The sequence below is a fragment of the Mustela nigripes genome, chromosome 7 (assembly GCF_022355385.1).
Source record: "Mustela nigripes isolate SB6536 chromosome 7, MUSNIG.SB6536, whole genome shotgun sequence".
NCBI lineage: Eukaryota > Metazoa > Chordata > Mammalia > Carnivora > Mustelidae > Mustela > Mustela nigripes.
In genome coordinates, this window is record NC_081563.1 from 136,162,980 (window position 1) to 136,187,439 (window position 24,460).

Consider the following 24,460-nt stretch of genomic DNA (forward strand, 5'->3'; position numbering starts at 1 on the left):
GCGGTAGCTCATGGGGGTTGAGGTGTGTGTAGAGGGTGTAATTTGTGTATTTCTAGGCAGCTTGGTTCAGCTGCATGCACTTTTCCATGTTCACCTAGCATTTCTTGCAGATGAAATCATGCATAAGCAAATGTGAAATTTGTTTTATGCTCAGATTGTCCCCCTAATATGCACATCAATCACATTGGAACAAATTCACGAATTCAGACTCAGCTTTGTGGCAGAACTGGTCGTAGTTTATTTGATTTTGGAACTGAGTCCTTTTTCCTTTCTTCCTTTGCATCTTTATTGATTTCTTAATTTATATTTAAGTAAAACCCACATCAGATTGATTTTTTTTATACTCTGAGCACTTCTGAAGGTGAGAAAGTAGCGTGAGATTTTAATTTTGCTACTGCTTATCCACCAGGTAGTTTCCTTCCTGCTTGTCTGTCTGTCTGTCATCGTCATCTATCTAGATACACACATTGAGACCTCTACTAGATGCCAGGCACAGTGCCTGGAGAGACAATGTATTCTGGAGATACAAAAACTGGTAAGGTATCATCTTTACCTTAAGAAGCTTAGAGTTTCGTTGAAAAACTTTCAAGGCGCAGATTTGAATGTCTTTGTTGGGTTTCCTTAGGGAACAGATGAACCAACATTAGGTATTTCTTGGTTTGTGAACATAGCAGCACAGACCTTCCCACCCCGCCACTTATTTCTTTGTAAATGTAGAGATAGTAGTAAAGCGCTTGTGTGGAGGAAACACAGAGATACCACTGATTTACATGCTGAAAAGATGTCAGTTTGAAAAGAGGTTGAAAAGGACCTAGAAGGTCTTATAGTCAGCCCTCCCACTGACTCCTTAATAAATCTAGTGGTCAGGTATCCACAGTAGAGTGGTAAGTGGAAAAAAAGCAGGTTTCAGAGTAACCTGAATAGTGTGATCCCATTTGTTGTCTCCCTCCTCGTGTGTGTGTGTGTGTGTGTGTGTGTGCGTGCGTGTGCTGTTTGTAAAAGCATAGATGATGTGAGAAGATCTCCCCCGTTAGACCTCAGGGGACAAGGGAAAGCTTATTAACTTCCTCTTTATACATCTCTTATTGTTTGGCTTGTTTTAAGAAGCGTGTTTTACTTTTTTAATTAAAAAATCTAATAAAGTAGAAAATGAATAAATAATAATAATAAAAAATACCCTCAGGGCACTGAGCTTTGTTTCAGTCTTTCCAGTCGCCTGCATAGTTATAAAACCGAATGTGACGTTTCAGGTGTGGGCTGCCTAGCAGGACTCTGAACTTGCTCTGGTTAACGCCATGGCAGCAATACCATATTGTGTGTTCCTTGGCGGGGGGTGGGGGTGGATTCTGTGTTTATAGACCATTAAGACCTCAAAGTCTTTATTACATCTGCTACTCTTGGCACCCTCTACCCTTGATAATTTTGGGACCTAAGTTTAATCCTTCAGATTCTCCCTGGTAGAGTTTATCTTATTGTGGAAATCAGTATTAAATGTAGGTTAAGAACTGGTCTTAGATTCAGGCTGCCTGGTTCAGTTCCTAACTACCCACCACTAACTAGCATGAGTACTTAGACAAGAAACACATATTCTTGAGGCTCTGTTTTCTTTTAAATTTTTTTTTCTCCCTTTCTTTCCTCCTCCTCCTCCTTCTTCTTCTTTTTTTGAAATTATTGAGCGATAGTTTATTGAGCGATAGTTTATTGAGAGATAGTTTATTGAGAGATAGTTTATTGAGAGATAGTTTAAAGCTCCTGAAGAGGGAGGGGACCTGAAAGGGTTGCCCAAGCCTCCATTTTCTTATTGGTAAAATGACAATAACCATGAAGTTGTGAGGTTGCAAGGAAAGACTGGGCATTCGAGCGCCGACCTAGGTAGCCCGGTGCTGTGGGGAGAGCATGGTGACCTTCTGATGCTGCTGTTCGTGCGTTCACGTCAGTGCCTTTCTCCCATCCGGGATAGGGAGCAACCTCCCCCGAACCCCATACTGTATCCCTCCCCACCCCAGAACGTAAATCAGTCAGTCTTCTAAACTTTCCTCACAAGGTGTCCAGTCAGTCTCTGCCTCGTTCCACAGGTCCCTTCACCGATGTCGTCACCACCAACCTAAAGCTCGGCAACCCAACAGACCGAAACGTGTGTTTTAAAGTGAAGACCACAGCACCGCGTAGGTACTGCGTGAGACCCAACAGTGGGATCATCGATGCGGGGGCCTCCGTCAACGTGTCTGGTAAGTCCTGGAGCTGGAGGCCAAGGAGGGGGCTAAAAAGTGCCCCCTAGAGCCAGTAAGATTTCTTAAAATTTGCATTTGGTATAACAAAATAAGACAGTAGACGCCTCCCTTGTCCCCCACCCTCTGATTGAAAAGTTTCGTGGGTCCCACTCCTCTGTTGGTTTCCATTATTAATGCCTCTTTGGTTTAATGCTTACAGCCTTCTGCGCCTCGATAGTTAAAGCAAAAGTAAAGTGGTAACTTCAGACTTTGCTTCAGAATGAGTTTGGTTTTCACTCCCTTGAAATTAAATCTGCCCTTTGGCAATAAATAAAAAAGGGCTAAACAAACTTAATTTTACTTTGTGGTAGAACGCTAAATGGAGTTATTTTCTTATTTAAGCTAAATGGTTTCTGACATTAGGCTCATGTCATTCCCAATGATTGGTAACTGCGCTTTACTGGTGGTGGAAAGCTCAGGGAGGTGAGGACAGAGGAGACAGGAATATATCCAAGGGTGAAAGTTCTGTGCGCGTCTGATGGGTTTTCCCCTTTCTGTCTGAGAATGCATCTATTTTCCAAAGTCCAGCTTTTGAAAAGATGCTGGTGAAGTGCCCATATTGAGAATTGGATTTTAGAATTAAGGAGATGTAAGTGATGGGTTTGAGTTTCAATGTTTTTTTTAGAAATGGAATAAACTTTCAGCTCATTAGAACTTCTGGATCCAAGATGCCTTTTGTATTTGTGGAGGAGCTGTGGGGGAGTGTGTGTTTATCCTGTAAAAATCAGGAGACTGTGTGTCACAGAGGGTTCTGCATCATTAGAAGCTACTACTCATTGAAATGGGTACCTGACTGGCTTTTTCCATGACAGATTTTGATTGTGATGCATTTGGCTATTCATTTGACACGTAAGAGAAAATGATTCATCTCTTTGGAAAGATATAAGGTGTTTCATTATCTGATCATTTCTGCAAATTCTTACTCCCCACATCCATTGGTTTCTCTCATTACGGTGCTCCCTCACCAGCTCTCCCCCGTGTGCTTCTCTCGGAGGCTGCGAGAGCTGATCAGGACTCTTGAATTGGGTTGTTATTCAGGAAGTCAGGAGCATGAGAGCCAGATTCCATCGAGGGTGTCCTTTATGCTGAACCAGCACACGCATTATCTCCAGTAGTTTCTGTCATTTGGCCTGTGAGGATGCATCGTTACCTGCCTTGCACTGAGGAGGAGACCAGTGGCTGTGGGCTTACAGAGCCGGCAAGTGACCCCGCCTGGATGGGGGTCGCTGGGTCTGGCTCCGAAGCCCAGACTAAAGGCAGTGTGCTGGCTCAGGGAAGGGGTCTGAGGGGTTGGCATTTCTGTGCCTCTTGGATCCATATGGTTTCCATTTTGCTATTGTAATCAAGGGCACCTGAAATCTTTATTCCCTTCTTTTACTGACTTTGGTTTTCCTCTTGATTTCTTTGCCCATATCAGATTTGAGCAAGGTTGTCAGTAGATGAGGATTACCAATTTTCATGGTAAATAAGAGGGCAGCAACATCATTTCTGAATAAAATGGCCTCAACAGGCAGTTGTACAGTGTAGGTATACTTTCCAGTATGAAATATAAATGCGTGTCTCTTTCAGAAAGATTCATCCCTCCCCCCATCATAGGAATGTTTTTTAAGATTTTATTTATTCATTTCTTTGAGGGAGAGAGAGAAAGAGAATCTGAAGTAGACTTCCTGTTGAGCACGGAGCCTGATGTGGGGCTTGATCTCATGACCCCGAGATCATGACGTGAGCTGAAACCAAGACTCGGATGCTTCACTGACGGAGCTACCCAAGTGCCCCTATTTCAATTTCTTTTAATTAAAAAAATTTTTTTTGGAATTTTTTTGAGGTAACGACCCTGGGCATTTGGTTTGATTTATAATTCCCAACTTAAGGAACACGAAGATTGTGTGGCTGCGGCGCTTCTTCTGCAGATAAGAACGGGGGCACAGAGAGTGGGTGTCATCATCTCGAGTCGCATGAGTGATTAGTGGCAGAGCTGGTACTTGAAGCCAGTTCTGCTCCTGCCTCGGTGGCTCTTTGGTGATATGAAGCTGCCTCACCATTGGTTATGGTGGCCCCCATTCATTTACAATGCATGTGAAATACAAAGTAGCGTGGTTCTCGAAATGTTATGTACTTGGGGGAAAGTAATTGAATAATAGAATGCCCATGTGTCTGCAGGCCTTACTCCTGCATGTTTGCACATGAGACAGGGCTCCCTTGTTTCTGTTTGGTGTGTACTTACCTCACTGCACGAGGTGCACCACTTGCATTTCCGGGCCGGCATCGCCAGCTGGCAAAGGAGGCTGCCACGCATTTTTGTAGTTTTCTGTGCAGAGGGACCATTGTATCATTGGTTAGACATTCCTATCTTGAGGTGGAAAGCGCTGGGGTTTTCAGGGTCCTCTTCAAACGCAGCGGTATGATGACATCGTGGTGAGTACGTAGAGTTTCTAGGTTCTTCTGGGAGAGAAGCCTCAGGGAGCCTCAGGACACGAAAGACACCAGCAGACAGGCAGTGCCGATTGTCCAAAGGCCAGGTGTGTACATGGCCACGTTTGCTGTCGCCCGCTCTCCTCAGAGATCACTAGCTGTGGGGTCTGGAGCCTGAATGGGGAGCTTAGTTGTGCTGTTTAACCTGCTGGGTGATCTTTGTTTGGCCGATTCATTCATGTCTCTAGGTTCTAGTTTTCTCATCCGTCAAATGGAAGAAGTAGTATCTGGCTCACGGAGTACTCTCCAGTGCCGTGTTAACTGAACGCATGGCACAGGATGGGATTGTGTTATTTTTCCACTAGCTTTGACAAAAACTGGCTAGTTTTTGTTGAATGTAGATTGTACAGAATTGAATTGCCTTTTTAGAAAAAATTAATTCCATACATATTATTAATTGACTTTTTCTAATTTTAAGAAGAAATATATACCTTTTTCTTTCTAGGATATGCATTTCTTTTCTGGTGAAAAGCCACTAGTGAATTTTCAAATGTAATTTACAAAAAGGTGGCCATCAAATCAACTTAAAATACTACCAGCATTGCCCTGTCTACCACACAGAATGTCACGGCATACTCGCAAAGGACATGCCTAGTACATTATTTCTCTCCCATTTCTGAACACCCTTGGGATGTGCTAGCTGTTAGGGAAGGTTATAAATCATCCTTTGACAGAAGGGAGCAGGGAGGGAGGGGAGGAGGAGGAGGAGGAGGAGGAGGAGGTCCGCCCACATAGCTGGCCCGGGGCACTGAGGTTTGGAAGGCACACAAATCAGGGTCGTGCGGGTGGGGACTCAGGGAGGCTTTGTAGCTGTCAGATACCTTTCTGACACACCCTCCGAGACTCTTCTTGGCTTTCAAGGGAGCTTTTGTTGTGCGTCAGAAGTCCAGACACTGGCCTATCGTGTTATTTTCTCCAGAAGGTGGCAAATTACTTATTGAGTCCTTAAAAAATAACAGCTCTGTTTTAAAAACTTAGGTGGTAAAGTAATGGTTAGAAACAGGCATAACCTAAACTTTTTGTGTCTGTAGGTGAAAATGTGTGGATTTCCCAAAGGGATGGTTTGGGGTCCAGTCCCCTGGGTCTACGACGGGCGTCCTTTTCTTTGTCCTTCATGGGGGCACCCGTCTGTCTCGTCCCCTCTCGTTCTTTGAGCGGCTCCCTCTGCAGTCTACCTACTGGAGGAGGCATTGTAGTAGGTGACGGGGTGCAGAGTGCTTTTTCTTTGCATTGATTGGCCCAGAATGCCATGGTTTTGGCCTTTGCTCCTTGGTACACCCCATCTACTAGAGATGGTTTTGAATTATTCCATTCTGGACCTCAGCAAAATAGCTACACTTAAATGGAGATTGGAGAAGAGGAGATTGGATTTCCCCCGAGATTTTAAATGCAAGGGAAATAGAATTTTCTGAATTAATGAATTGTTTGAAGCAGTGAGGGGGGCTTCCCCATTTGTTCTACCTTTACAAAATTAAATCTATTTTCTGAACTGTCTGGTGGGAAAATATTTTTAAGGTAGATAATTTCTGAAAATGTCTTCGTGGTAAGCTGTTAGTGGTTGTAGGGTTGTTTTCTTTTTTTTAATACTGCAGTTTAATAATGAGGGAGTTTTCCATTAATATTCCAAACCATGTTTGCCAGCAGATACAGCAGGTGAAGTGGTAAAATTATGGGCCCATCAAAAATACTTATGCTTCCTGTAATATGATATTAAGTTTAATATTTTTATAACCTTCACTGAATTCTAATTTCACTAAAGTAGCAAGCGTGCTTCCATTTGCAGTTCAATTATGCACATTGGTTGCCTTTGTACCAGGCAAATTAGAAATGCAAAATCTCTGTGTGGGGGGGCATTGGAAAGAGTCATTAAAGATACCAATATTTAGGTACAGATACACTTTACTAAGTGAACCCTGGGAATTGAAAATGGATGAAAGACAAACACACACCAATCTGCTAGTGTCTGAATCAGTATTTTAAATTAAAATTCAGAGAATTAAGGAGCAGTGTTCGCTTCTGACGCACAACCCTTTCCAGCACTCCTTTCAATCACGTTAAAGCCTAAAGTTCTTCCAGTAAAATCCTGAGGACAGAGAATGCATATCAGCAGCTCTTCTTGGATGGAAACATTGGTCAATTAATGTAATTGGGTAGTATTGCAATTGATAATTAATCCTTTTAAGATTTTGCTGACTCAGTTTAATGGAGCTGCTTGCCTGCCCTGGATCAGTCAACCTTGGGCTGAGCTTTTAGGTGATTAGCACCAGCGTGTAAGTGCACTGCCCGTAGAGAAAGAAGCCAGGCATTCGCCTGTCAAGTGCTGATAGCAGGAGCTCAATTTGAGGGGTTTGGGCATTTTAACAGCAACATTGTTCTTTGTTTGATCATTTGCTTTGGAAGTCACTGATAAGGGAAACCTTTTTATAAATGGTTTTCATGAACCAAGTTTAATCTTCTCATATAAGAACAACTTACATTCATACCTAAAAGACATCTTTAGTCTTTATTACCACATAAATGAGAAATTGTTTTTTTACAAAAGGAAATTAATTAAAATTCAGGCTAATTATGCTTTTTAAAGATTTTTTAAAAAGTTTACTGTGATATTCAAGTTTCTTACAACTCCCGTGTTTTACTTTTTAGGAGTATGACACTATTTATTTATTTGGGGCACTGGGGTGGCTCAGTTGGTAATTGGTTAAGTGGCTGCCTTCTGCTCAGGTCATGATCCCAGGGTCCTGGGATAGAGCCCCGAGTCCAAGTCCGGCTTCCTGCTCAGTGGGGAGTCAGCTTCTCACTCTCAGTAAATAAGAGAGCATAAGCATGGGTAGTAGTAGAGTGAGAGGGAGAAGCAGACTCCCCCACTGAGCAGGAAGCCCCTCCTGAGGCTCGAGTCCTGGGATTGTGACCCAAGCCAAAAGCAGATGCATAACCAACTAAGGCACCCAGGCACCCCTATTCTTTATATTTTCAAAGATCATGATCAAGAGGACTTATCAGGTACACTGAACATCTCACTTAGTGAATGGTAACTTCAGCTTTCTGCAGAAATTAAGCTCAGTTTCGAGCAGCCAAGAGTTATGTTCTTTTCTCTCATTATAGCTTCTTGCATATTTATATTGTTTGAGAGAGGGAAAAAGAGAGAGAGAAGACACAGAGAGAGAGGGGGAGGGAGAAGCAGACTCCCAGTTGAGCAGAGAACCTGACGTGGGGCTCGATCCCAGGACCCTGAGACCTGAGCTATAGGCAGAGACGTAACCGAGTGAGCCACCCAGGTGCCCCAGTTTCTTGCATATGTAAACACTTGAGCTCCTCCTCTTGACTCTCTTGTTTACTCTTGCTTTATTTTTGAAATTGAAAAAAACTTTTTTTAAAGAGTTTATTTATTTTTGAGAAAGAGCACATGAGCACACTTGGGGGAGGGGTAGAAGGAGAAACTGGTTCCCCGCTGAGCAGGGAGCCCAGAGTGGGACTCGATCCCAGGATTTAGGGATCATGACCTGAGCTGAAGGCAGATGCTTAACTGTCTGAACCACCCAGGGGCCCTTTTTTAAAAATATTTTATTTTTTTTTGGAATCTTTACACCCAGTGTGGGGCTTAAACTTAAAACTCTGAGATCAAGAGTCACATGCTCCCCCGACTGAGTCAGCCAGGCACCGCTTCTCTTACTTTTGCCTCACTGTTAGCCTTGTCCTGGTGTTCTGCCCATCACAGGTCAGGATGAAGTGAAAGGGCTTGAGAGATAGCCACAGTGAGGGACTGGATAGGAACGCCACGAAGGGTGAGTGGGGAGAATGTTCAGAAGTAACCGAGGGACCTGGAATTATGTAAGCCTCAGGGCAGCCTGTTCTCGGTATTTCGGTTCATCGGTCCCATTAGGTCTTTCTAAGAGAGAATGTAATGTGTGTTCATAATCCCAAGAGTTAATCAGGAAAAGGCTGTGTCGTGTCATTCCATTTACATTATAAAATATTATAGGAAACAGGAAAGTGTGTTGGAATTTTTAAAAAGATGTATGTTTTAAATACATTTATAAAAAGGAGTGAGTGAGGTCTGTTCTTTGGTCAGTGCTTTGCATCTGGCACATCTCATCTTCCAGTGACACCGAGGTACGTTTGCACTGGTCTCTGCATGAGGAAGTCAGCCGGACGAGGAGGAGTTCACCATCTAAAATGGGCTGTACTGAATTGGAAAATCCCATAGCGAACACAGAGATAATTCAGTGTTAACTTACTTATAAGTAGGTACAGTCATTTGCCTGCTAGACTCGCAGTTTCATCCGTAGGTATCTGTAGGCAGAGTCCCAGGAAGCAGTTGTATTTTCAGCATTTTGAGAATCCTAAAAGAAGTATTGAGTTTACTCATGATGAGGGTACACAGCCCACAGTGCTGAGCTGCTTTGCTTTCGGCTAGAATTACTTCACCTCAGTGTGGTAATGACATTGGTCTTTTAAGCTGATCAGGTTCTGTCTTGTTTCTGGTCACCTTAAAAAACTAGAGCAGGAACTACATTACTCTGCCATGAATGCAGTGTGGTAGAGAAGAGCCTTTTGATTATTACATATAGAAATTATATGGAGGGGACAGTTGTGAACCTACCTGAACCTATGGGTGGGAGAGAGTGGCTCTGGGAGAGAGGACAGAAGGGAAGCCACATGGGTAAGGGTAAAAGAAGGCCTCCTCTCTTTGTGCTACCCCAAGGAGTTTTTTAGAGGGAGCATGCTTCAAGAGTTCTTCGAATGTTGGGAGGGAAGAAGGTACCCATCTGCCAAGCAGTTAAAAACTAGTACCCAGAATGTGAACTATCAAAGCATGAAGTTCTGGTCTCAGTCTCAGTCGGATTGGGTCGAAGGGCAGACGTGTGGAGAGAAGCTTAGGCATTTCCGTGTCAGCAGGTGTCCACCAGCAGAGTCCAGTGCCCAAAGAAGAACGAGGGTGTGGGGTAGCGTCCTGGTGGCGGCCGCAGCGTTTGGGGATACACTGAATGTGCCTTCTCCGGGAGTGGTCCCCGGGCTGGCAACATCAGTGTTGTGTTAGAAATACATGTTCTCAGCCCCACCCCACCCCAGATGTTTGAATCGGAAACCCTGGAGGTGGGATCCCATCACCTGTGTTTTAACAAGAACTTCAGGTGATCCTGATGCGCGCCGGACTTTGAGACGCCCCTCATTACCAAGTCGGATTAGGGGATGAAGTTCTGAAAGGTTGGTATATTGAGATGTGAGTAGGGCAGGAGGACCGGGAGAGACGTGCCAACACGACCAGACCAACATGATGGGAAGAGACCTCGGTGATGCCAGAGCACCCTGGGACTGGGGGTGTGGCCAGCGTGTGTGGACCTGTTCTGGGGCCATACCAGGAAAGCTGAGGAGACTGGGAAGAGTTGAACGGATCGTCTTTTACTTGGGAAAAGGGCTTTTTTTTTTTGAGGGGGCTTTTGGTCAGGAATGTGGTGAAGGTGAGTAGGGCGCGCAGGGGAAAGCAGACTGACAGGGTCTGCGTCGGAGCTGTGCGGGGTGATCTGACGGGAGAGTCACTGGGAGCAAGAGCTAGTTGGACGAAGCGAGGTGTCAGTGGGGCCTGAGCTGTGATTGCGGCCGTGGAAATCGAGGAGAGGGACATCCCGAAGGTAAGATTCTGAGACCAAACAAATCCTAACGCACGTGCTGTGCTGCTTGTTAGCCTTGCACACCTTTGCTCTGCTCACACTGCTGCACGTGGAAGGGCGGGGGCCTGCCTGGGTTCTCCTGGGGAGCCACTGTGCTCCCCAGAAATGAGGTCATCATTTCTCTGAGGGGGGCTGTTTAGGAACATATATTCTGCATTTCCTCTCTTTTGAAGAAAGTCTGATCTTACTGACCTACCGTTTTATTACCCCCCAAAGACCCTTTCCTAACAGGACCCCACTTTTGCCGTCTGACACGGCAGACACTGACTCACGAGGCATTAACGCTGGCGAATGGTGAGCGGTCTCCTGGTAACCGGCTGCTTTTTAATGTAGTATCAGCAGATATGTTTTAAAAGTAGGATAGATGGTTTGTTTAAGAGGGTTTTATCATCAGTGTCTCTGATATTCAAGTGAAATAAATTAAGTTAATGGGAAGCTCTTTTATAGCCTGTCACGGAAAAAAGTACATAATTTCTGTCACAATTTGCATGTGTGGAGCCGCAAGAACAAACGATGAACAACATTTTTTCTGTCATGTCCTCGTAAAGTTCTAGCCAATCGGGTACAGCAGATCGAATTGGACAGGGGATGATAGTAGCTGAGAAACACAGACTTTTCGACCTGAGTTGGGGGCAGAGGAGGATGTGGATACTGAGGCCCAGCGAGGGTTCGTGAAGGCTCTCGGGGTCTGGGTGGCCACTTGACTCGCTCACTCTTGCTTGCCGATGGGGAGCCCCCGCGGAAGGAGAGCTGATGGGTGCAAAGCCTTCCTTGCCACTCGCTGCTGCAGCTGCAGCAGCCGGGAGAGTGGCTGCGGTGGGGGAGGGGCCGAGGCCACCCCAGAGCCTGCGGGAGCTTCCTGGAGGTTCACCGGCAGACCACGGTGGTCACTCCCAGTTTCACGTGTTCAGCTCGCCAGCCTCATGCTTGTTTATATTTCACAAGCCCCGGCCTCTGGCTGTGTCCAGCGTTCTTGTAAGGTGGTCTGATAGCTGTCAGTAGCCGCTGCTTTGTGTCTCCGCATTCTTGTCGAACTCAAAGGTCCACGTATAAGTGATAAACTTGCAGCTGTCCTTCCAGATCTGCACCGTGGCAGCGTGGGAGGTAGGCAGCTCTCTTAGGCCTGCAGCTGTGTGGGTGACCCCTGCGACACCCAGCGGTGCCTGTGGACCCCCACAGCCCTCTGCAGAGGTGGAGCAGGCCGCTGCCGGGTGGTTGGGTAGAGGAGCACAGGGAACCCTAGACCCCTTCCTGTAGCAGATACGCGTGCGTGCCTGCGCGTGTGCTTTTGTCTCTACCCCAGGCCTGGATGCATGCCGTCCATGCAGACTCAGGCTTTGTATGAAGTTGCTTTCTCCTTTATTTATTTATCTGTTCGTTTAAAGATTATGTTTTTAAGTAATCTCTATACCCAACATGGGGCTCGAACTTACAACCCGGAGATCAAGAGTTGCAGGCACTATCCACCGACTGAGCAAGCCAGGTACCCGGTTGCTTTCTCTTTTAAACTGTGCTTTCTCCCAAGAGGCACTACACAAAGCCGATGCCTTAACTTGAATTATTTAGCCACTTTATTTTTCTCCTGGAGGGGCTCAGGCTTTTGGTCTCAAGACCTCCTTTATACTCGAAATTGTAGACCCAAAGAACCTTTTCATTTGGGGGTTATATCAATATTTATCATGTTGTAAGTTAAACTGGGAAATTTAAGGAGTATTAGTTCACTTAATAACATTAGTAAGTCAATTACATGCTAAAAAGTGACATTTTTAATGAAAAATAACTTCAAAAATTCAGTGAGAAAGATGGGCATTATGTGACATGTTTTGCAAATCTCTTGTATCGTCTGGCTTAGAAGATAGGTTGGATTCTCTTGTTCTGCTTTTACACTTGTTCAGTCTGTTACAAGGTGTTATTTTAGCCATTTTGCCTCACCATTGTAGTTGGGAAAGGGGAGAGTTTTCAGTAGCTTTTTCAGATAATTGTGGACATGATACTTTGATAACACACCAAAACTTAACAAGTGGCGCTTTTCTTAAAGTTTAGTACAATGTGGAATCTTGAAACCATGATGGTGAACTGTTTGAACTTTGTTTCACTAAAATGCACTGGGCTCCCTTGCACTCTGAATGGGTTTTGCGATACTATATGTTAGTGGAGTTATGTAGATCTGCCAAATGTTGACACATTTTATGACACAATATCCGAAACATCACTGATCTCATCAGAAAAGTCTTCAAGTATTTGGGAAACTGAGCTCTTGAGGTCAGATAGATGTTTTTCAAGGGTCTCCTTTTGGTAGAAAGCCTGGATTTTATCACTGGCAACAACTACTTTAAGTTGTTTCCCTTGAAATACAGGTGCGGTTCATTCCTTTTTTTAAAAAGATTTTATTTATTTTATTTGACAGAGAGAAATCACAAGTAGGCAGAGAGGCAGGCAGAGACAGAGGGGGAAGCAGGCTCCCCGCTGAGCAGAGAGCCCGATTCGGGCCTCGATCCCAGGACACTGAGATCATGACCAAAGCTGAAGGCAGCGGCTTAACCTACTGGGCCACCCAGGCGCCCCGGTTCATTCCTTTTTGAGCAGATACCTGCCATCTGCTTAGCTCTGCATAACCATTGTTTGTCTGTCCATTGTTCTTTCTAGTAACTGGTGTTCCAGGAGAAGCCTTCTAGTTCAGCTCACCGTCTAAACGTGGGGGAGCCGCCTTTCCCAAGACAGTGGAGCACTTCATGTGTGTCTGCATTTCCTCACACAGAGTGATAAGATGTGTTGTCAAGGGTTGAAGTTTGGCAGAATGAATCCTTTTTGTTTCTTCTCCAGGATATTAAAATCGAAAATGGTCTTTTAAAAAAAGCTGCAAGTGTGTAGCGATGCCTGATGAGGTGACCCTGCCTCGCGGGTGCTGAGGCACAGAGTTTTACTTTGGCTCTGCACCAGCCATCACCGTAGAGCTCGGCACCAGCAGAGGGACAGAATGTCGTGGTGTTCTCATGTCCGTGCTGTTGACTTTATGGATCAACTCATGGGGGGACCCTTGGGGTCTGTGGGTAGTACCTTGAGAACCTGGGTGTGGAATCTGACTCTGGAAGCAAAGCCAGTGTGGGGCTCTAGCTCTGTCTTCTAATATGTTGGCCGTGGGGTCTGAGTGAGACTGGGCTGCTTTGGTGGATTGTTGTGAAGACTGGATGGGAGATGCAGTGCAAGCGTGCCTTCTCTGGTGCCTGTACGTAGTCAGCACTAGTCAGGTCCTGTTCCTTTCCTTCCTGGGGCGCTGTGAAGGTACTGCGGATTGGGAGACTTGGCTGGGGTGGAGAGGTGGAAAGGGTCAGTTTTGCCTTAGTGCATGCCTGGTATCCACAGGATAGTCTCTTGGCTCTTTTTTCTTACGTGCACTGCAGGGGTTTGCAGGGGGAAGAGCAGATCTTTCTGAGGCTGTTTGCAGGTGGAGGGGGCTTTGGTTCTCTGGACCTGTTGGTTGTCTGTGTGTGTCCCAATGTAGTTTGAGTTACAGAGCCCACTCTGAAAATTAACGACGACTTCTGATTACTGTCCTCTCCTGTGCGCTGGGTGCTTTTTACAGATAATGCTGGTTCAGTCCAAGAGCTCTCCATGGTGGCAGACCCTAGGGGGCCTTTCACGGCTGGAAAAATAAACTCAAGGATGAGGCGGTTGTGCTTCTAGAGCTTGTGTGCTGCTGGGGGTCTGAGTGTCGTCTAAGGCAGAGTTCTCTTTTTTCCCGTACTAAACAAATACCAGGGCAGGGTTTTATCACAGCCAAGTGAAATCTGAAATTCTCAAAACCCAATTCACATTAATTTTTAAAACTAACATTAATCTAGGATTAATGGTTGGTTGGGGACTGCCTTCGGCTCGGGTCTGGGGTCCTGGGACGGGGCCCTGTGTCTGTGTCCCTGCTCGGCGGGGGTCTGCTTCTCCTCTTACTCCCTGCCGTCCACTCGTGCTGGCTCTCTCATTCTCTCACAGAAAAGTTGTAAAGAAAGGAACATTCATCAGACAGTAGTTGGAACACCGTGACCCAACTTCAAAAAAGGTTGTCAGTCCCTGTCCAAGAAAGATCACAGCACATGTGAAGGCATTGGCCCTCTAGTTTATCAGGTGTATTTTCCCTGTTGCATTATTCCTGGAGGTGGACAAAGCGCGATGGCAGTTTAGCTTTCAGGAGAAGAGTCTGTGGGGCTGACCTGCTCGTCTGCTCATTTGTTCCCAGGGTTAAGTGTTGAGCCCACGTGTGTTAACAATGCCCCAGGTCTGTCCACAGGAGAGCTCTTGCTAACTTGGTGGTGCCAGAAAGGGCAATAGTTGTGTTCCAGGTCCAAAGCCACCAGCAAGAACTGCTTTTTTGGGAGGGAGCTGTGCTTCTCTACCTGGAAGAGTGAAATTCCAGGTGGAGTGATCTTGGGTTTTAAATGACCTTTTGTTCTCTCTGCTGATGGTTTCACTTAGGATTTGGGGTACTCAGAATATCTCTGTTGCTATTTAGACTTGATGTCTTGTGTGTATAAGTCCTGAATTTTTTCTTTTAAAGATTTATTTGTTTTAGAGAGCTCACTCCCGATGGGAGGACGGACAGAGGGAGGGAGAAGCCCACTTAGCTGTGAGTGTGGAGCCTGACGCAGGGCTTGATCTAATGACCCTGAGATCGTGATCTGAGCTGAATCAGGAGTTGAATGTGCAACTGACTGACAGGTCGAGTGCCCCGTAGAAAGCCCGAATTGAAGAATGTTTGTAGATATACTGATTTTTGTCCTGAAGGAGTCTCCCCGAAGAGTGCCGTAGCTGAGAGCACATCACATGGATGGTGTGGGTGGCAGAACTGCCTGGATGACTGCGTATACCGAAACCCCGAAGTCCGGTGTGGTATGGGATTGTGGTAGACTTTCTCTGTCCCCAGGGTCGAGGGGACACTCGCATTCTGTGCCGTGTCATGTTTACTTTTATAAGATGTGATGGGGAAAGTGAATTTACAGAATGTGCCTCTGTCTCTTATTGGAGTGACCAGTGTGTGGCAGAAGGGTGCTGGGCTGCCCTTGGCTCTTTCTTGAAGTTTTGCTGCTTGAGCGAGTCACGTCACTTCATTTCGCCTCAGGTTCTTCATTTGTGAACTGGCGTTCAGGACAAACTGAGGTTTAGGACACGTGCCCTTTATCTCCCGCAGCGGGTAGTTGATGGTGAAGCTTTGGGGGAAGCCGTGAGATGGGGCTCAGAGGCCAGAGAACCCTGGTTGGGTGCCCTGCACGAAAGGTGCTGGAGAAGGACAGCACTTGGACTGGTAGAGCACAGGGAAGTCCCTCATGGCGGGCCACCCACAGGTGAGCAGCCCCTTTCGTGGTGTGACCTGGGGCAACTTAGTTAACCGTCCCGTGCTCCGGATTGCTTGCCTGAAAACAAACCGGCGTTAAAATAACCTCCACAGCAGTACCTACCTCTTCAAGTTTAGATGTGGTCCTAACAGACGTGCCGTCTGTGGCCAGGTTTCTGGCTCACGGGGATGCTGAATCCGTGTTCACGCTTTTCATGGTCGGGGTGATAGGAGCCTTTTCCTGTGTGAGAAGAAGGTGTGTGTCAGGGAGCTTAACCGGATGTGTGCTTTTGCCTGCGCCTTGCAGCAGGTCGCGCATCTTAAAGGAGCCGCCATTTAACAAGGGTGGTCGTTTCTTTTTTTTTTTTTTTTTTTAAGATTTTATTTATTTATTTGACAGACAGAGACCACAAGTAGGCAGTGAGGCAGAGAGAGAGTGAGGAGGATGCATGCTCCCTGCTGAGCAGAGAGCCCGATGTGGGGCTCGATCCCAGGACCCTGAGACCACGACCTGAGCCGAAGGCAGAGGCTTAACCCACTGAGCCACCCAGGTGCCCCAGGGTGGTGGTTTCTAAGGAAGCCAGTAGGAGCGGGGAGGCGCCTCAGTGCAGTGGGCGTGACTTGTCTGCGGGAGCTTTTCGGTGCCATTCCTCTCGGTTCTTGGGGAGGAAAGGTGGGGTGTACGCTGGTGGTGTTTTTCCTATGCTGTGAGTGTGCTGGTTGTGAAAATTTCCCAACATTGCATGGGCGAAATTGTATTTGAAGCAGTAAAGAATACTTTGATAAGGGAAATGGACAAAGAAAACTAAAATGATACCATCACATGTCTTGGATTATTCTAGTTCACTTAAGAAATCATTTCGCTCTGTTGTCTTGAGCAAAAAGGCATGTGATGTTTACACCTGGTTTACCTGGTCTGTAGGCCCTGTGGCCGACCTCTGTGTCAGGCGGGCGGTGGTGAAAGACCCCGGGGCTAGGAATCAGAAGACCCGAATTCCAAACCCACGTCCCAGCTCTGCCACTACCTACTGTTTGACTTGCGGCAAGTCCCCCGACTTCCCAGGATCTCAGGTTTGAGACCTGAAAAGCGGAGAAGATGCCGGGCACCTTGCCCTGCTGGCCTCACCCGGGTCGTTGTAAGGCTCAGATGAGAATCCTGGTAAACTGCTGTACAACCGAGATACAAGTTTTAACATAAATGGCTGCTGGTAACCAAGCTCTGACCCACCTAATGAAATATTTTCTTTCTCAGTGATGTTACAGCCTTTCGATTATGACCCCAATGAGAAAAGTAAACACAAGTTTATGGTTCAGTCTATGTTTGCTCCGACTGACACTTCTGATATGGAAGCAGTAGTAAGTACTGAATGCTTCTTACTTTCTTTTAGTAATTAAAATGATTAGGTACAGAATTTTGGGTGCATGCATTTCAAGATATGTCAAAATTGTTTTAAAAGGGGAATGGTGTTTGCAAGGAGGTTTGTACTTTGACTACCTTTATGGTTTTTCTCAAACTTTGATTTTAACATTGTATGTGACTTAACAGAACACTACTGTTTCCTGACGTCTACCTCTCAGTTCGCTTCAGCAGCTGCTTGTTCTGATGGGTTGTGTCTGGAATAGTTTCAGGATTCCTTCCTTCCCTTTATAACCCCTTCCATCTCCCATAGAAAAGGGTGTTTCTTAGTCTAGGGAATGCCTTGACCATGTCTCCCTGCGCCCACCCCCATCCCCAAGAGCCCGGATGTGAGGGAGTGGGATGCTCAATGTCCTGCAGCGCTTGAGGGTTTGCTTTTCACTTGGTTCTGCTAAGCAGGATTTTTTTTCCCCTTCCCTAGTCCCCCCCCCCCCGCCCCGCCCTGCTTAAATACATGTTTAACTCTGTCTCTGATTTTGGTAAAAATAAGATAACTTTGTTTTTATAAAATAAATGATATTATATTATTGTTTTTACTGGGAAAAGATTGTAATGGAAATTCTCCTTAAAGTGAGCTTTTTTTTTTTTTTTTTTTAAACATTTGAATGAATCAGCTGGCATTCTGGTGTCTGCGGGAATCACACTGTACAGATAAACCTTACCTTGCACAGTCCCAGCGAGGACAGCATGGCCTGCCCTCAAGCGTACAGATAGGAAAAAGAAGGCGGGGCTCCCTCAACACCCCACATCGCTTTGCCGCTTGCCGGTCCAAGCTAGGGGACCGGCCCCCCGGGGAGCACCTGCACATGGGAGTCAGCCGTGGCTCGCGAGGCACTATGGTTTTTCTCTTTCAAAAGTTTTATGCGAGGGGCTTTCTATGCACTGCTTCCCTTCACATCCCAATGTCACCACTCAGCCTTTTCTGTTAGTGTTAGAAAAGCATTAAATGACCATCTTTGTGGATGTTCAAGTTTGGGGCAGGAGATGAGGGCGAACTGGATACTTGGAGATTTGAGAGAGATGAGTGACCATAGGGGACCTTCCCCTTTCATAAGAATGATTATTGAGGCATTTACTACTTTCTCTTTTGTTTCCCAGAACATGGGTGTCCCTTCATGTTAATTTGTGTGAGCAAGGAAATGTATGGCAAATACAAAATTTGGAATATCCAAGATTGTGTTCTGCTTGGCTTTTGCTGCATGGCTTAGCGACAAGAGCACGGGCTTGGCGTCTCGGGCGTGGGACTGAGCTCTGCCTTGTACTAATGTTGTGGCCTTGGGCAGTTTTCATTAACTCTCTGTAGGGTTGGGTCACCTGTAAAAGGGGTTTAAAAACCTGGTTCACACATTGTTGTGGGAATTAGTGTGCTCTGGGTGTCAAGCACCTGGCACAGTGTCCAGAGCCGCTGATCTGAGTGCTGCTGTGGTCCAGGCCTCTGTATCCAATAAAGATGAATTTCTCTCCTTTTATGATAGTTTGTGTAACAGTTAAAATCTTTTATATAAACGTACATTGGAAGAGATTTTGGAGATACACAAATAAGCAAAAATAAAACTAAAAGTGACCTATAATTTGTTTATACTAGACCTAACCATTGTCGTTAGAGCCTCATGCTATTTTTTTTTATTTTAAACTATTTTTTGGTATTTTGATACACAGAAAGCAGAAAAAATTACACAGTGATCAGGTCTGTGACCTTCACGTAGACTCGCCATTGAGCACTTCGCCGCATTTGCTTCATTTCTGCCGTAAATTGTTTTTGCCCGACCACTTAACTCTTAAGACACAGACTTCATGGCACTCACTCCTACTCCCTTCAGCACAAGGACAGTGTCTTACATCGTCCCAGCACTGTCCTCATAGCTGGGAAAGTTGACATTCATCCAGTCATACTATCTAACAGAGAAACCTATATGTAGCATTTTCTAGTTGCTTCAAAATGACCATAGTTGTTACTCTATTGAAGTATAATACCCTCAAGGCTTGTGTTTTTCATGACTTTGAATATTTGAGTCCAGGCCAGTTCTGGGATTGTCTGGTTATTTCTTCATGATTAAATTGAGGTTAAATGTTTTTGGCAAGAACATTCCATAAGTAATGTCATTGTATGCATCGCATCAGAAGGCATTAAGTACTGGGTTGTCCCTCTATTGACGATGCTAAGTTGGATTACTTGGTTAAGATGGTGACTGCCAACTTTCTGGTATCAAGGCGCAACTGCCCCTTGTGGTTAATAGGTCATCTGTGACACTCCGGAGTGATGGGATACTCGGAGAGCACGTGAATGTCCTGCTCACCAGCGGTCGCACCTGGTGGTTTTGGTCTGGTGATGAGCCTTGCTTACTGCCCTTTCGACACAAGCACACAGGCACACGTGTGCTCGTGTGTGTGTGTGTCCATAGAACAGACTAAAATATAGTCTGTGGCTTCCTTCCTTACGATTCTGTGCATTTTCCCTATGTACTGTTCAGTCTCATTGGAGTGGCCTGCTAGTCCACTGAAGGGGTCTCCTGGGGCTTATTTGGCAGTTCCTGTTGTTCGCCACACACACGGTCTCCTGGTTTTGGCTCTTGGTACCTGTGTTGCGCTAGCTGCCTCCTGCATGGTCCTGGGGCAAGGGTGGAAGAGTTTATTCTTGTTTTCCATATTATAACCTTCCTGCTGTGCTGGTCTGCCCTCCACTGCCCAGAGGAGGATTAAGCCAAGAGTACGTGCTCCTGGAGCCTGGAGTTAGCCAGGAAGGTCTCCCCACTAGCAGGCTGGAGGGATTGGGGGTCAGCCCAGACAGCGGCATGCTCCTGAATGTGCCCCGTTAGTAGTTGGCAGTGAAGTTCTCAAACCACTCCCCCGTGGTATACACTTACTCTAAGAGGGGTGCCCCCTGCAGAGTAAGTTTTATTTTCCTAAGGAGAGCCAGAGTTACCTCTGACCGCTCAGACATAATTTAGAAAATTCCTCTTCCTTCAGCAGTGGTTGTCTCTGTTCCATGTGCTTCCCACAGACTAGCAACAGGAGCAGCACTGGTTGGCTTGGAGGAATCAGCAGCAGGGCTGGGGTTCGTGAAGTGTAATAAATATTCAGGAAAGCTACTGTATTTAATCTTGTCCTGTTAAAAATACTGAAATCTCAGCAGACGTAAGTTCTTTATTTGATATACACCCGGGATTTCTCATTAAGAATATTTTTTTGAAATTGTCAGTTATAGGAAGAAAATTATTCTTCCAGCAGCTTTATAATATCCTGATTATTAAATTTAAATTGTTTTAGTGGAAGGAGGCAAAACCGGAAGACCTTATGGATTCAAAACTTAGATGTGTGTTTGAATTGCCAGCAGAAAATGATAAACCAGTAAGTATGTTTATCGTTAACAATAATTGAATGTTGCAAGCTGATACTCATTTGCATACCATCTCCTGCAAAACCAAGATTTAAGTTGGCAAATTATTTTCCTACTTCTGATGTCTGATGAAAAAAATAAGCTGAAGTCAACAAATAAGGGGCCTTCATGAAATCAGCCTCTGAGAGACTGGTGGAAAGACAACTAATTGAAACAATTTTTTTTCTTGGGAAGTGCAACCTGTTGGCTGGTGAAATGTCATAAATCCTAAAGAGCTTCTCTGACTTGGCAAAGTTATAGTTTGCTGTAAAGAGTGGGTAGGTCCCCAGCAGGGAGTGATTTGCCGTTTATCATGGGGCTCGACGGACAGGTGGTAAGCTCTCGGGTTCTCTGGTTTCACAGACTACTGTCCTAGGTCTCCTGTCTGCTCTTTCCCTGAACGCCACCTCGCCACCCCCTTAACCCTCCTGCCTCTTTCGTTAAACCTGCTTTTAGATTTAGGGTTTCTCAACCTCAGCACTGTTAACACTGGGGCCGTCTCGGGCCGTGTGGGATGTTGAGCAGCAACCCTGGCCTCTCCTCACTGGATAACCGGTCTTCACTCATCTTGCGTGACAACCAAAACTGTCCCCAGACGTTGCCCGGGATGCACTGGTGGGGGCAGAACCGCCTCCCGCTGGGAGGCCCCCCCTACCCCCATGCTGCGGGAGGGGGCGATGGCAAGAACTAGCTGCCCCCGAGCTATCCGCTCGTTTTTCTCTGTGAAGCCATGGGGCAGACCTCTCGTGGCCCTTGCTCATGCCCTGTTGAGAGAGCAGACTGTGTCTGAAATGCAGATTTGGACCTTCCTTCAGCCTAGTCAGAGGAGCTTAAATTGTTTCAAAAACCACCCTACAGAAAATCTCACTACCCCGGCCATTAGTCGCTGGAGTTGGGGAGTCGAGAAGCTCACATTCTGTGAGCTTGGTCCGTAGCGGTCTGCAGGCTCGCCGCTGGCGTGGGCCTCTGCTACTCAGTGTTTCCTTTCTGCTCGGCCACTGACCGCCGTCCTGATCCCGCCTCTTTGAATGGGTAATGGGAGTTTTTTGTTGTCGATTTTGTCTCTACCCATTGCATATTTTGTCCCGGGAAGATCATTTTGGGAACCTGTGAGACCTGTGCTCTGTTCCTGGCTCTTTGCGGTACCAGCTCTGTAGATGGGGGCCTCGCCCTTTGCGGGGCTCCCGTCTTCTCATCTGGAAGAGGAAGGGTCAAGCCCAAGAGTACGATAGGGAGAGCCGGTCGTTTTCTGTGAGCGGCGTGGAACCCCCAGGCCAGTGATCCCCAGCACACCTGACCATCCCCGTGCCCTCCCGGGTACCGGCTCCTCCTCGCTCACTCTCCAGAGACGGTCATAACTGTCTTGGAAGCGAAGTGGGGGGATGTGCGGCTCCCCTCAATTGAAATATTGCAGACAAGGAGCTAGTTTCACCTTCAGCCCAGCTCCAAGTTCTGACTTGGTGAAATAAATCGCCCTCTGTGTAATGTCCTCCCTGGCTTCCCACCTCCCCCGTCCAGGCCCATCCTGGGGATGTTGAGGTCTTCCTGGTGACAGTAATTTGTGGCTAATAACTCCTGAGCTTGCACGATTATGATATGCTAATTTTTGCATGGCAGGAATTTGATAGTGCGGTATGCACAGCCCTTTTTCTCTTCCTTTGAAGTATTAGTCTCAGCCGGACTTCATTATTTGCTCTTATCCATAACTTCTGGGGCCCAGTCGCTCTAGATTATTAAGATACTAGATAAAGTGATCCATTTTTAAAATAAATGTGACATGTTACAGTGTGGATGAAACGCTACCACGTGTGGTGTTTGCTGAGAACTACTTTACTTTGCATAAAAAAGTCCTTTATTACATAGTTGGTGACACTTGGGCTTTCATTTATTTCTGAACAGCATGATGTAGAAATAAATAAAATTTTACCCACAACTGCATCAAAGACAGAAACACCAGCGGTGTCTAAAGCTCTGAGCTCTTTGGACGACAGCGAAGTGAAGAAGGTGCTGGAGGAGTGTAAGAGGCTGCAGGGGGAGGTGCAGAGGCTCCGGGACGAGAACAAGCAGTTCAAGGTAATGGCGTCTTTTCTTTCCTTCAAGATTTTATTCTTTCAAGTAACCTCCACGCCGAGCACGGGGCTTGAACTCACAAGCCCAACAGCAAGAGTCACATGCTGTACAGACCGGGCCAGCCAGGCGCCCGCGGTGGCGTTTCATTTCCTGCTCCTCTACCGAAAACAAGGGCTATTCCGCTGTGATCTTGTGTCGGGAAGTTGACCCATCCCTGGTTTTTTGAATTGTTTTGTATTTACATATTCTTTCCCTAGAGAGAAATTTCTGTGGCTTTCATCAAGTTCTGAAAGAGCTCTGATGCGTGTCCCCCAAGTTTCTCAACTATTCAAATTCTTGTTCGCTGGTACTTGACATGTTATAATTCATTTAATCTTCTAAACCCTTCTGTGAGGTAGGGTTTTTACCATCCCCAGCTTACAGATGAAGACACTGAGGAACAGGGAGGTTAAGTGACTGGCAGGTCACACTTGCCGTGGGACCTGAACCCAGGCTTTGTGTCTCAGAGTCCACATCCGTCCTGTTCTCCTCCGCAGTGTGCAGGCTCTCGTCCTCTTGTAAGGAAACAAAGCCCCTCTTGCCCTCCCATGAGTATAAACTGAAGACAAACTCTGAGATTAAACACAAAAGAGCAGTGGTTACCTTGAATTCACAGTGTCAAACCCTGCTCCATCCCGGGTGGGTGAGAATCTTTCCTCAGTAGAGGAAATAGGTAAACACCGACCTGTACTCCTTTAACACGGGCATAATTCTGGTCTTTGAAGATTCTAGGTGGGTCTGGGCAGTAGGGTCTCCTCAGACTGGACACATGATGATGAGACTGGAGATGGGGAGTCGGTGCAGTCGACAGGTGGAGATTATAGAAGGAGAAATGCGAGTCTCCAGCTTGTGGCTGTTGACGAGGTAGCTGGCGTTGGTGTTAGAAGGTCAGGTCGCACTGGGCGGTGAAGGCAAGCGGGCTGCACTTCATTTGGCCTTGGCGGCCTGAGATGTTGTGCCGGTGACTGCCCACACTTGACTGGCTTTGAGTCTGTGGTGGTCACAGCATCTCCCGGCCTCTGCTCGCAAAACATGTTGAAGGCCCCTTTCAGCTTTAAAAGTATGTCTGTTTCTGACAAGGTCTTGAAGAGAATGTTTCCGAACATCTAGTCATAGGAACTTCTGTTGCTGCTTAGCTCTGAGGCTGGTCTGGTCCCTTCTTCTCGATCATGCCACTCACCCATGCCCTAGGCTTTTGTTCTTTAACCACCAAAGCAGCAGACACACGTAATAATCCATCCCATTCAGGTGACTTCTTCTTGTATTCTGACAGTGCCGTCAATACAGGAAAATCAACAGTGCCTGGAGAATGGCATCATTTTCTTTCTTTGCAGTAATCTTAATTTGCCTCCTTCAGTAACTTCTTTTAGTATGGAGTAAATTATGAAGCTGACACTTTACTTTTTGGCTAAAAATCCAAGATATGCCTAAAGCTTCTCCTTGAGTGTATTTCTCTTCAGAAACAGAGTCCTGTGCTGTTTAAAGTGATAAATAGGTAGAAATAGCTTCTATATAAACCCAATAAAATAAATGCTGTATTTTGCTCTGCCCATTTTTTTTTGGGGAAGTTAATCGAATAACATCGGTCGTTTATCACTATGCAGCGATATTGGCCATGCCCCATGAGCAGAATATCTTTAAAATATTATCAGACTAGTCTTGACAATAGAAGATTCTTTATCCTGCCAAACACTGATTTCTTGTTTCGTGTTGTTTCATTCTTTCATTTGGCCAACACATTTCCCAAGGCCCTCCCATGTTCCCGGTGCTGTGGGCGCGAACACGAGCTGTCCCTGCCGCTGAGGAGCTCTTTGCTGACTAGGG

The 24,460-nt window shown here is 46.1% G+C and overlaps 1 protein-coding gene across 2 annotated transcripts in view; it reads left to right on the top strand.

Annotated features, from left to right (window-relative positions):
* Positions 1–24,460, top strand: part of VAPB (VAMP associated protein B and C) — a 56,629-nt gene that overhangs the window by 24,093 nt on the left and 8,076 nt on the right. Inside the window, exons 2-5 of one of the 2 annotated variants that reach the window (XM_059407299.1) lie at positions 2,076–2,228; positions 16,987–17,090; positions 20,419–20,499; positions 22,427–22,600. In XM_059407299.1, the coding sequence (XP_059263282.1) occupies positions 2,076–2,228; positions 16,987–17,090; positions 20,419–20,499; positions 22,427–22,600 (512 nt within the window). The remainder of the gene's footprint in view (positions 1–2,075; positions 2,229–16,986; positions 17,091–20,418; positions 20,500–22,426; positions 22,601–24,460) is intronic. The other variant, XM_059407300.1, reaches the window with a different exon arrangement.